This window comes from Solanum dulcamara, chromosome 1, assembly GCF_947179165.1.
Source record: "Solanum dulcamara chromosome 1, daSolDulc1.2, whole genome shotgun sequence".
NCBI classification, from domain to species: Eukaryota; Viridiplantae; Streptophyta; class Magnoliopsida; order Solanales; family Solanaceae; genus Solanum; species Solanum dulcamara.
In genome coordinates, this window is record NC_077237.1 from 75,569,687 (window position 1) to 75,582,657 (window position 12,971).

General features: G+C 35.4%; 1 protein-coding gene across 1 annotated transcript; it reads left to right on the plus strand.

The window, feature by feature from the left end:
- Nucleotides 1–1,402: 1,402 nt before the first annotated feature.
- On the plus strand, nt 1,403–11,712 carry LOC129888885 (protein ROOT HAIR DEFECTIVE 3-like). The gene is made up of 22 exons (XM_055963946.1): nt 1,403–1,562; nt 1,715–1,781; nt 1,859–1,961; nt 2,527–2,597; nt 2,699–2,762; nt 2,826–2,891; nt 3,009–3,056; nt 3,137–3,199; nt 3,293–3,349; nt 3,557–3,715; nt 3,800–3,868; nt 3,967–4,058; nt 4,838–4,916; nt 5,631–5,796; nt 6,033–6,157; nt 6,739–7,001; nt 7,090–7,186; nt 7,278–7,439; nt 7,831–7,935; nt 10,073–10,167; nt 10,596–10,692; nt 11,138–11,712. The coding sequence occupies exons 1-22, from the start codon at nt 1,403–1,405 to the stop codon at nt 11,297–11,299; spliced, it is 2,370 nt and encodes a 789-aa protein (XP_055819921.1). The 3' UTR covers nt 11,300–11,712.
- Nucleotides 11,713–12,971: the final 1,259 nt, after the last annotated feature.

Consider the following 12,971-nt stretch of genomic DNA (forward strand, 5'->3'; position numbering starts at 1 on the left):
AGAAACAATAAACATAGGATACACACACAACATGCATATTCTTTTTTAAAAAAATTATGAAAACTCAAATTCAAAACCCTAACTATTTGGAGAAATTTTTACCTCTGTCACAATGACAATGTCGAGAAAAAGAGAAGAAGACGACAAATATGAAGAGCAAAAGGCGAGCCGAAAATGAAGAGAAAATAGAAAATTTGAAGAATTTTGGAGATCTTTGGAGTGGAGAGGAAAATGGAGTAGAGAAAAAGAGAACGGTTGTTTATTTTTTGAAAGAGGCTGATTTGAAATGGGTCAGTTGTGGCCCTATTAGAAAAATGTTGAAAAGTTTATATTTTTTAAAAATTTAACAAGTTTCAAAATTACACTTCACCCCATTTAATTTAATTCCATAATTAGTAAACGATTTAATTTGACCTTGGTCAACATGTCAACTTTTTTTAATTGAATTTTTTTTTTCACCTGTGACTTAATCTTCTCAACTTACCTTACCTTAATTAATTTAAAGCATAACGAGCGGGCCGGGATCCATGCATGACCTTTTCAAAAGTTTGGCACAACAAAAGCGCTATTTTTCTGAGACAGAAATATTGTAGGTTAAAGGTTGAATCAATTGGATATGGGGCTCAATTTTTTGTTTGTATGAATAAATTTCTAATCTACAAGCATTGATCTGATCGTTTTCACACATGGGTATGTATCCATGCCTTCAATTCTTGCAATAACTACAGTTTTTCCCTTATTAAAGATTAAATTTTTAGTTATTGCTTTGGGTATTTTGGATCACGTGTAAAGATCAATTTGACATAGTGGGTTTCCTTCAGCTATTGTGGCAAATGTGTAACTTGGATAAGACAGGGCCTGCATGCAATTTTGATATTACCTTTAATTTCAAGATTTACTTGTTGCAGATAAGTTGAATGTTTTTCTTTTTATCCTTTTCTATACGTGATTTGGTTATGCTTTACTTGAGTAGAGGTAACCTTTTTATGTAGGGTTAAAGACTGCGTACACACCACTTTCCTAACATCCCAGTTATGAAATTTGTTTTTCTTTTTGATATTAAGTGCCAGACAGCTAGATATTAGTTACCTTGGGGGTGATAAAATGATGGATTGTTCTGCACTAAATAAAAGTAATACAAATGTTGTTATGCAAGGACTATGATACCAAAAGGATTGGTTTTAATAATTACTATACATGTACATGTTTTAGTTTATAAAATTTTGAACCTTCTCACTCAAGAGATTGATACTGTGGCCTTCAGCTTTTTGATGAAATGTGAACTCTTTCTCTTTTCTATCTTACTATATAGAATTATGATATCATGTGGATTTTATTTGTTACCACACAATATATGCTGGTACAATCTAAGGTTTCTTTAAAAGCTCTGACTTTATAACATATGTTTTCAGATAAAAATGATGAATGTTGTTCCACCCACTTCATTGATGGGGATGGAGTCTTCAATGTTACTGGAGTTGAAAGTTTCATAAAGGAAGTTAAATTGGCAGAATGTGGTCTTTCATATGCTATAGTATCCATTATGGGCCCACAAAGTAGCGGTATTAATTCTTTCTAGATGTACTCAATTGCTATCTTCCATGTTTCAGTTTGTAATCTACTAATGTATATTTATCTTGTTGGTCTGTCTCTCCATATTTTTAATTAGCTCAATTATTGTTCCCCTCCCTAACTTCGAATGAGATCATTCCAGGGAAAAGCACACTGTTAAATCATCTATTTGGTACTAACTTTAGAGAGATGGATGCTTATAAGGGAAGGTATGGGCTAGTCATTTAGCTTATCATAGTAATTCTCTGTATTCTATAAAAGCGAGCATTATCGATATTCTTTTCAGGTCACAAACCACAAAAGGTATCTGGATGGCTCGATGTGTTGGGATTGAGCCATGCACCCTTGTTATGGATTTAGAGGGCACCGATGGGAGAGAGCGTGGAGAGGTTCGTCGAACTGACTTTCTCGATGATGATTTACTTTCCCACATTCTTTTTCGCCCATGCTTGCTTTCAATGTAGCTCCTATGACTGTTTATATATAAAACACCATATGTTTTCTCCCAAAGTGTTGTACCCTGTTGTGTGGCTACACATGTATAGGTATTGCATCCTAATATGGACACCGTTTGTCCTTTTACTGCCTTGTCCTACTACTATTCCGGTATAGAGTGACTTATTCCAATTTGGTATCCACAATCTTCACATCTTCCTTTTTGCTGTGTGCTACAATGCTTCACTGAGATAATTGAGAACAATTCTCAACAACCTATTTTTGTTGGAACAATTTCCATGGATTTGATGGTCTATGAGATCTTTTAAAGTCGACTTCCTTCATCTCTCTGTTGAAGTACTCATTTCTGTGTTAAACCTGTCTATGGATCCATTGTTAGCTATATTATATTGGTAGCTGTCAAATTTCTATGATTGATTTGTAGCCACCATGTTTCCTGCTATCAATGCTCATCGAATGCTCCCTATATATCTCATTCAGATTTTATGTTTTGTATAGGATGACACTACATTTGAGAAGCAAAGTGCCCTATTTGCGCTAGCTGTTTCTGATATTGTGCTAATCAATATGTAAGTTTTCTTTTAGTGTGTTAATTACATGCACTTGAGATAAATTAAAACCTGAAAAAGGAATATCCAATGGACAAGTTGTTTAAAAGTTTCAAATTCAGGTGGTGTCATGATATTGGGCGTGAACAAGCTGCAAATAAGCCTCTTTTGAAGACTGTTTTTCAGGTATAGTACAAGGTGGTGCCTCTGCAAATTTTGAATCACTGTTTTACCGATTAACCTTAACAGGTTATGATGCGGTTATTTAGTCCTCGAAAAACGACACTGCTGTTTGTTATACGTGATAAAACAAGGGTAGGTTCCTTCTTCTCTCATGTATAATCTTTCAGTTGAAGATATGCCTACATTGATTGTATCTGGTGATTGTTGAAAAGATTGTATAACTAGTTGATTTTCCCATTGTATTTGTAGACTCCGCTTGAAAATTTGGAGCCTGTTTTAAGGGAAGATATTCAGAAGGTATCATATCCATGTTTTTCATAGTATAAAGATTATTGTAGACTCAATTGTTGATTCTTATTCGCTTCTATTTGATGTAGATATGGGATTCCGTCCCAAAGACGCAAGCTCACGAGGAAACACCTTTAAGTGAATTTTTTAACGTGAGTCTCTTCAATTAAGATCTCTCATAAATTTCTTGTTGCATGATTTTCTCTGATGCATATGCATGTAACGAAATTGATTGATATGTCCAGGTTGAGGTTGTTGCTCTTTCTAGTTATGAAGAGAAGGAAGAGCAATTTACAGAGCAGGTAGACACAAATCAATGACTGGAAATTAGTTGATCGTTTTATCTCCCTTTAGTTTGGTCTTCTTCTTACAACCTCCCCCCCCCCCCCCATCTTTATTATTTAAAATTTGCTTGGGCATATAGTGTTTGCCGACATACTCAGATTTTCAATTCTTTTGTTTGAGCTTTGGGTTATTAGATTATGTTTATCCTTGTTATCCTTGTAAAGGTGGCTAGTCTAAGACAGCGATTCTTTCATTCTATTGCACCTGGAGGTCTTGCTGGAGATAGACGGGGAGTTGTTCCTGCTTCAGGCTTTTCATTTAGTGCGCAGCATATGTGGGAGGTTATAAAGGAGAATAGGGACCTTGACCTCCCTGCCCATAAGGTTATGTACCCTGAATCTGCCCAATTGAAGTTTCAGCTGATCATTTACATCCTTGTTGATGTGCTTGACTTAAACTAAATACAGGTTATGGTAGCTACAGTGCGCTGTGATGAAATTTCCAATGAAAAATATGACTCTTTCACAACAAATGAGGTATTTGAAATGTATCAAATCTTTAGTGTACAGTGTTCTTTTTCATCGACCAAGTTGAACATCTGTATTCACATGTAATGATTTACCTTTTGTTTTAGGAGTGGTGTCAATTAAAAGAGGCCGTGCAATCTCATCCTGTGGGGGGATTTGGGAAGAAGCTTAGCTCAATTTTGAACACTTGTTTATCTGAGTAAGAACACTATATCTCATTTTGCGTGCTTTATAGCTCTATGCATGTATCTTTCCATACATCGAAATGAGTTTCTTGCCTTTCTTGTTCTTTCTCATACACACCAAAGTAGCTGTACTACATTTCAGATACCAAGTGGCGATGAGAAGGAGTATCTTTATGTCTGAGGGAAGCATATCTATATGGTTATGTTTCTTAATGTTGCTCTTTCTTTCCCTCAAGAAGGATGCATTCGAGCACTCTTGCAGTGAGAGGGGACCACAAAATTGTGTTTTATCACTGCACTGTTACTAAGCCTATGGTATTGTGTTGTTGATACGTCTTAGTTTTGGGTTTGCCTGGTATAGTTCAATGTAAAGAGCCTGGATCCATACCTGGTAATACTTTTAAACACACATGAAGGAAATTGTAATATGAAAGAGAGTTTAGGACAAAGGAAAGACTGACAAAGATTGGCTTCTGTAACGGTTTAATTTGGAATGGATTTTGGTCAATTACATTTATAATTCAGTAAACAACATATCCTCTTTCTACATTTGGGATGCAACTGATTCAGCCATATAAATTTCTCTCTCATTTATTCATTAGTTGGAGCAAGAACAATACAGTTAAAGCTATAAGCAAAGTTGAACCTGTGCATCATTCTGGAATTGTGCAGAATCATGTTTCATATATGCATAATTCTATGCTCTTCTTCCTTGATATACATGTTACAAACTTGTATGCATATTGACAATAATAAGCACGTAGCAGCGTATAAGTTTTTTTTTCCTTTTCAGATATGATGCAGAGGCTACATTCTTTGACGAAGGAGTGAGATCTTCAAAGAGAAAGCAATTGGAAGAGAAATTGCTTCAGGTAGTGTGCTAGACAATGCTCTCCCCTAAACGTGTTTCACTGTACAAACTTGATGGATTTCTTGTTTGATGACAGCTACTAGGACTTCCTAGGCCTAACGAATTTGATGCTAATTTAGCAGTTACTTCGTGAACTGCTAATGTCATTGCATTTTCTGTCCCCACTAGAAAAATTTATACTCCCTCCATTTCAGTTTACGTAATGATGTTTGACTAGGAAAGTTTAAGATAATCATTTTGACTTGTGTGTTCTATAAGTGGAAGTGGAAAACTTAGCAAAACAATGGATGAAAGTTTAGTTTGATAGAGAAAATTTCACATCAAAGTTGAGAAACTCTTCCATAAGTTTCATCTGCATTCCTAACAATTTTCCATCATTCCTACATTCAAATGTCACTGTGTGTGGATTCGAATGTTTGAAATGGAAACAATCTTTTTCTTATTAATAATCTACGTCATTACTTGGTATTTTGAAACAATCCTTTTGATACCAAAGTAGCTCCAGTTTGTTCCTTAAAATGATGTATCAACTAATCTTTATTATACCTATACAATAAAGATTCTCATGCAACTATGGTGATGATTGCAGAAATATGCAACTTAATGCAGGGAATGCTGCATACATCATGCTCCCTCTGAGATGGGCATCTTCTCTAACCAAGAAAAAACATTTTCTTTAACCAACCTCATGATTCATCCTTTTTTTCTGTTGTAGCTTATCCAACCATCCTACCAATCTATGCTGGGATGCATACGATCTGATACTTTGCAAAGATTCAAAGAAGCATTTGATAAGGAATTGAAGGGAGGTATAGGGTTCGCAATGGCCGCTCGTGAGTGCACTGGGACTTTTATGTCCCAGTTTGATGAAGAATGTGCAGGTACTTGAATAACCTGTCATTGCTGTTACCCCACTCTATTTAATCTGTTCCACAGATAATATCATCTTATCTGTCAGTATTGATCACGATTTAGCGAACGCCTAGCTGAGCTTGTAGTTATCAAAGTGAACAAAGACAAAACATTGGTGGCTGATATATTTGCCTAGTGTAATATGTCGAGCTTAGTCTCAGAAGATTGCTTTTTGAAATTAGTATACTCATACAATATTTTGCAGATGCTGTTATTGACCAAGCGAAATGGGACTCGTCCAGAGTTAGGGATAAGCTCAAGCGTGATATAGATGCTCATATTGCTGAAGCTCGTACCGCCAAGCTGGCTGAAGCTACTACTCTCTATGAGGTATGAAGTTTAATAACCTGGATATCTTAGTCCTTGTGGTACATTTCAATTTACTAAAACTAGGTTGAATCCATTTCAAATGATTGATACTGGGATTTTTAGATCCATGTAACTTGACATTTGCCTGGAAAAACGAAGTTCAGTATGACAATACATTGCCATCTGATAGCTGAATGGCTCTTACAACATTCTTGATATCAATAGATACTACTTTGTTACTACTGAATCTTCGATGATACTCCTTCCATTCACTTTTACTTGTCCACTTTGGAATTTGCACGTCCCTTAAGTAACAATATTAATATGAGTAGTTTACCACAATACCCATATTAATTGATGTGTAGTTTTAGGTCTTGGGAAATGATTTGGGGAATAAGTAATTAATGTTGAGGGTAAAATTGGAAAAAATAATTATTTTCTTGATATATTAAAAGTGACAAGTAGAAGTGAAAATCTATTTTTGGAATAATGAACAAGTAAAAGTGAACGGAGTGAGTACAACAATAACTGAGGGAAGCCTGTCGAGATCGACTGTATCTTTAGATGTAGTTATGCTGGCACTGAATGAGAGTTTTTTCTAGACAAAACTAAATGATGCATTAGCTGGATCTGTTGAGGGTCTTTTAGATGGAGCTGATGATGATACATGGCCAGCAATGAGAAAACTGCTTCAGCGTGTGACTGACACAGCACTCTCTGGTTTTTCGGCTGCACTTTCTGGTTTTGAAATGGATGAACAAACAAGAGATAGTATGGTTTTGAGATTGAAGGATTATGCACGAGGAATAGTTGAAGCAAAGACAAAGGAAGAAGCTGGAAGGGTTTTGATTCGTATGAAGGATAGGTACTGATATTTGATAGTCTTGTTCTGGAGTTCTGACATTGAATATTTTCATACAAAATATATTCTACTGACGTGAAAATTATGACAGGTTTTCAATGTTATTTAGCTATGATTCTGATTCAATGCCACGTATTTGGACTGGAAAGGAAAATATTCGAGCTATTACCAAAACTGCCAGATCAGCTGTATGACTGGCTGAATTTATCTTTCTTTTCTCTCGTGTCATTTAAGGTTTGAATATTACATAAGTCTCTGTTCTTTTAATTCTCTCCCCAGTCTTTGAAGCTCCTGTCAGTTATGGCTGCAATTCGTCTGGAAGATGAACGTGATAGCATAGAGAATACACTGACTGTTGCTCTTGGGGATGGAAAGTCAGGTGCTTCAACCAAAAAAGGCACTGAATCACTTGATCCTCTGGCCTCTAGCACTTGGAATGAGGTAACTTGCTTATTCGATAATTTGGTTTGTCTTAGAAGTTATTTAAAAGAAGAGAGAAAGATTATTCAAGTTATGGTCAAAGTGACTTCATAGAGTTCATGCAATATGAATATTTTATTTGAACCATCAACTAAGTTGTCAATTTTTATCAGTGCAGTACTATTTTTTGGGGGGGACGTAACAGTGCAGTACTATATATACCCTTATATGATGACCTTGCGATTGGTCTAACATTTGCATTTATTTACCTTTCTCATTTTGGTACTTAGACCTGCAAGATCAGAAAGATGCATGCAGATGTTCATCTCTTGAAATTACACTTCTATTAAGTAATGTTTCTTTTCTTCCATATTTGACCTATCATATATCATTGGTTTACTTTTGATCGCAGGTCTCTGCATCAAAAACTTTGATCACACCTATCCAATGCAAATCATTGTGGAAGCAATTTAACACTGAGACTGAATATATTGTTACACAAGCCATTGCTGCTCAGGCACGTTATCCTACACCTTGCACACATCTCTGTGCTTTTTAGGACTTCACTCTTTTTATAATTAGTTTGTTTGTCAGTATGGCAGATTCTAAAAATCCAAATAACTAGAATATATACGGTGATAGCTGGAAACATTCTACAGAATGGTATTAGGAATAAGTTTAATGCAATTTTGTACATGAAACATTAGAGATTTGATATTCATGTACCAAAGAATTTGAGGGGGTGAGTACCTTTTTGTACTTGGTGGTTGATTACCTGTTGTACTAGGAGGAAAAGTGCTAATTTTGAGTGGTGATAAGGTGGAGTAAACCTATCTCAAGAGTCCTACATCGGGCCTTTAAGTTATGGGTGGTCTCTTCAATATGACTTGTGCAATCCTCCCTTGTGAGCTACCTTTTGGCGTTGAGTTACACACTTATGCCCAAGTGTCATATCTTAAAATGGTATCAGAGTAGGACCCATTCTAATTCTTATTTCTGATGTTGGGCCCCATATTAAATTTTCCATGCTCCAGATGTTTAACCCTACGCATGAGGATGTGTGTGTGTGAAGAGTCCTACATTGGCCCTTTAAGGGATGAGTAGTCTCTTTAATATTACTTGTGCAATCCTTACTTCATGAGCTAACATTTTGGGTTGAGTTATGTCCAAGTGTCATAACTTAACACTACCTTTAGTTGATTTCAAGTCCAGGAAAGTGATCTTGAGGCATGTCTAAGCCCTGAAATGAGGTATAGCACAGTCATAGCACTTTGCAAAGATAGGTGACCACCACCTAAGTTGCGCGGGCTCTTCAATTTTTCTTCGGCACCCGTGTCAACACGAGACGGGTACAGGATACATGTAGGATTCGGTCAACCCACATCAGATACTTTGACCAAGAGTCCATGGACAACCCATATCGGATACATCAGACGGGTGCGGGATATGTGTGGGATTCGATCAACCCACATCAGATACTTTTCCTCTTGGTCAATATTCGTTGCTTCATGTTTCAAGCAAAATAGAGAGATGCTAAATATTCAAGCGGTTGTGTTCCGACTTTTGGTAGACAGTAGCAATGAATGACTTTCTTTTTCTTTTCTGAGGGGAAGAATATCTTCTATCTTTATAACTATATTTTTATAATATTGAATATTTTTAAACGAATCCCTGCACCCGTATCCATACTCGGATTCGTATCCCTGAATCTTAAAATTTAGATTTTGTCGAATCCGACTCTCAGATTCTCATCCGTCTCAGACACCCACACCCGAGTCCGAGCAACTTAGCCCACCACGAGAGGCACCAAGGCATGCACCTCAACAATGACAGACCAACCAATGGTTTTTTCTTAAGTAAGGTTAATATGAGGTATCTGTCTTGACGATTGTGACATTGAATCACATACAATATCCATCAAAATGATATATTTTAAGGAAATAAATCAAATAAAAAGATTTGATATATGTACCTATGAGTCATTGGACCAATTTATAAGGAGGGAAATGTTTTGGATCATTATACCAGTGATTAAGAACAATAAATTAGAAAATATAAAGAATATAGTTGCTTAATCTATATTAGAAATTTAAAACTGCAACTTCGCATTTGCATCAGAAATAAAGGATGGTTTTTGAATTTGATGCTTTTATATGATATGGAGTCTTTCACTCAATTGAAAATCTTGCAGTTGCTCTACTTGCATAATTGTTGTTTGCATTCTACTTATTTTTCTTTCCTCAGTCCGTATGAATGTGCATATATACACACATACATATAATATTTTATGTATTATTTATTTTGCACCTTTTTAACTAAGAGGACATGTTAATTTTACTTTGCATTTGAAGTCTCTTTTTTTATGTTTTCCGCATTTGACAACACTTATCAGTGCATTTGGATTAAACAATGTAAAGGTTTTATCACTGGCTTAAGAAAAGTTCCAGCTTCGACTAACGTTACCCTGTTGCCTTTTAATTTGATTCCAATGATTCTCTGAGCCTGTCGATTGAATGTTAACATAACAGTTTTTCTTAGCATGTTCTATGACGTCTCTATTTGATATTTTCATCAAGATAAAGTTCTCTTCAGGATTGTAATATTGATAGGCTCCTTTGTGCTTAGCTTCTTATTGTCTGTTTTTAAACTTTCAGGAGGCCAGCAAGAGAAACAACAATTGGTTACCACCTCCATGGGCAGTTGTCGCCTTGCTTATTCTGGGGTTCAATGAATTCATGACGCTGTTGAGGTACCATTTCCTACTTGTGGATCATGAGTAAGAAGTACATGTAAGACCATCTCTTAATTTCGTGTTAGAATAAGGTAGAAGTTTCTCTATTTATTCTTCCTTCTCTATCTAGAGAATTGAGTAACCTATTCAGTACTTTTGGTTTAGACCTTGAAATGGAGGTTGAGATCAACTTGTTAGGATATACTCTTTTAGCCCATACAAACCCAAATATGGACTGATGTAGGTTCAACCTATTTTGACCCATCTTGAATTATGTCCCTCACCCAACCTGTGAATTTTGGTGGGTTAAGAAATTTGGACTAATTTTGACACCCTTAGTCATGACACTCCTTAGTTTGATGAATTAAAGACTTTTATATCCACTTGATGATGCGGTGTGTATCCACCGTGATCCCATAGCTCATATTGGTTTTTACTCTTTTCAGAAATCCTTTGTATTTGGGAGTCATATTTTTTGCCTTTCTACTAGTGAAAGCCCTCTGGGTGCAACTGGACATCACTGGTGAATTTCGCAATGGTGCTGTAAGTATTGAATCTGATTTGTTAAAAAATTCGGTTTTGTTGTATTAGAAGCAGTTTGACTAAATAGCTGCTTCGAGCTCTGTCCTTGCTGATCACATAGAGTATTATTATTGTCGTTATCTTCCTCCATTGTCCTTAACTATGATACTTCATATCATTTTCTGTTGCAACTTTCTAAAATTCTGTTTCCATGCAAAACTGGATTTGCCAATACAAATTAGTTGTAATCTTACAATGTGTCTGCTCTGGCTTGTACCTTCCTTTCTAATCTTGAACAATTTTACAGTTTAACTGTTTACAGTTGGACGAAAGGGTTTATATTATACGTAAATCAATACAAACACTTGGTACAAAACCGTGATTGGTGCACTTGCATTTCTTTTATCACAATGCGGAAAGCTTTGCAATCCTTTTATTACCTGATCTTGTATACATTTGTTGACAGCTTCCCGGATTTCTCTCCTTAGCAACAAAGTTCATTCCTACAGTCACCAACCTCCTTAGACGACTGGCAGAGGCAGGACAAAGGAAGACGAACGCTGCACCTCAACATAATCTTACTCCTGCATCAAAGCGGAATGATAACGAGGGTGACAAAATGATGTAAACAGTGAGGGATCAAAATGGGTTCGACAGAACCCAATGATTTGGGGTCGAGCTCTACATATATGCACGAAAAACAACTATAGATAGAAATAGATATACATTTCAACATCTAAATTTTGATCTACAATGGGAAGCAAGTCATGTTTGTAGAGCAGTCTCTAATATTCTGTGGCAGCAAGTTTTTATGGTGATAGTATGTCTTGTGGTGCCCAAGTAACTTACTTGTGGGATAAACTAAGAGGGTCCTTCATTGTTTTTCTTGTTTGCCACCAATTTTGCCTTTTAAGAAACCAAGGTACTTGTAACACCCCAACTTTTTTTTTCACTAAGATTCGGACCATTCTTCATGTACGTATAAGATCGAACTCGAAGGCTTCAAATTGTATATATGATCTATGATTGATTCATAAGTATTTAAAGTATATTATATGTGATTTAGGGTCATAAGGGATCCCAAAAATCAAGTCAAATCCAAAGAATTCTTTTCGGCTAAGTTTCCGAATGAGTTAGTATAAGGGTCAACTTCAAACGACCATATCTCTTAGATTATAACGAATTGCTTGTCTCATGAGCTATCAAAGTAAAGGTATTTGAGTCTTCTTTCCAACGCCACCAAGATTGTATTTTTCCGAGTTCGGAGTCAAAAGTTATGCTTGATCGAACAGAGAGGACCTGCAAAAAATTTTGGCCGATTTTCCAGATTTTGTAGGGATATTTTGGTAAAATTACCTACTATCTATATACACAACTGGACGCGTTTTGGATCATAATTTCAGTCTTTTGCCTCTCCAAACAACCCTAATCTTCTTCCCCTTCTCTCTCAAATTAACTCCAATAAAATCCTCTCAAACTCAAGGATTCAAGTTTCCCTTTGAAGACCTAACATCAAGATTTCTTCAAAATCTACACTAAGGTATGTAAGACTACTAAAAACATGGATTAAATTCACCATGTGCCCTACATCTTTTTTGAGATTGAATTTTCATAAGAATTGATTTTTTTGATAGATTTATGTCCTAATGAGTTCATACATCTATTAACTTGATTTTGTTATGTTGATATTGATAAGTTGAGAAATTGATAAATGCTTCATGTTTGATATGAGTTGATTGATATGAGTTGTTGTACATATTTTGTTATGTCTAAGAGTTGATTGATATGAGTTGTTAAACATATTTTTGTTATATTAGAAATAGATAATTAGCTTGCATTAACTTGGAATTCGTTGGTACGTTACAGTTTAATTCAATTAACAAATGATGGAGCATAGAAAGAATACTGAAATGTTGGTTAGGATGTTTTCATTAATTTAACACCTTCACAGATCCAAATTGCTAGAAACAAGATGGGGACAATATTTGATTAACCTTTTAGTTATATAACATGAATCCAATCTCTGTAAGTTGTTGCCAATGGAATTCCATTAGCATTATGAAATTAATTTATATTTAAGAAAAAGTTATATTCCTATTAGTATATTCATATAATACTTCCACTTTGATATATTCTAATAATATAGAAAAAGCTAAACTCTATCATTATTAAATTCCTAATTTCACGTGAAGTGTTTGGTTTGGTATGGGAAAAACTTGGATAGTTATTAAATAATAATGTTTGGCAAAAGAACATTATGGAAAGACATTCTTTCTAGTCAAAGATGATGACAAAAAGTA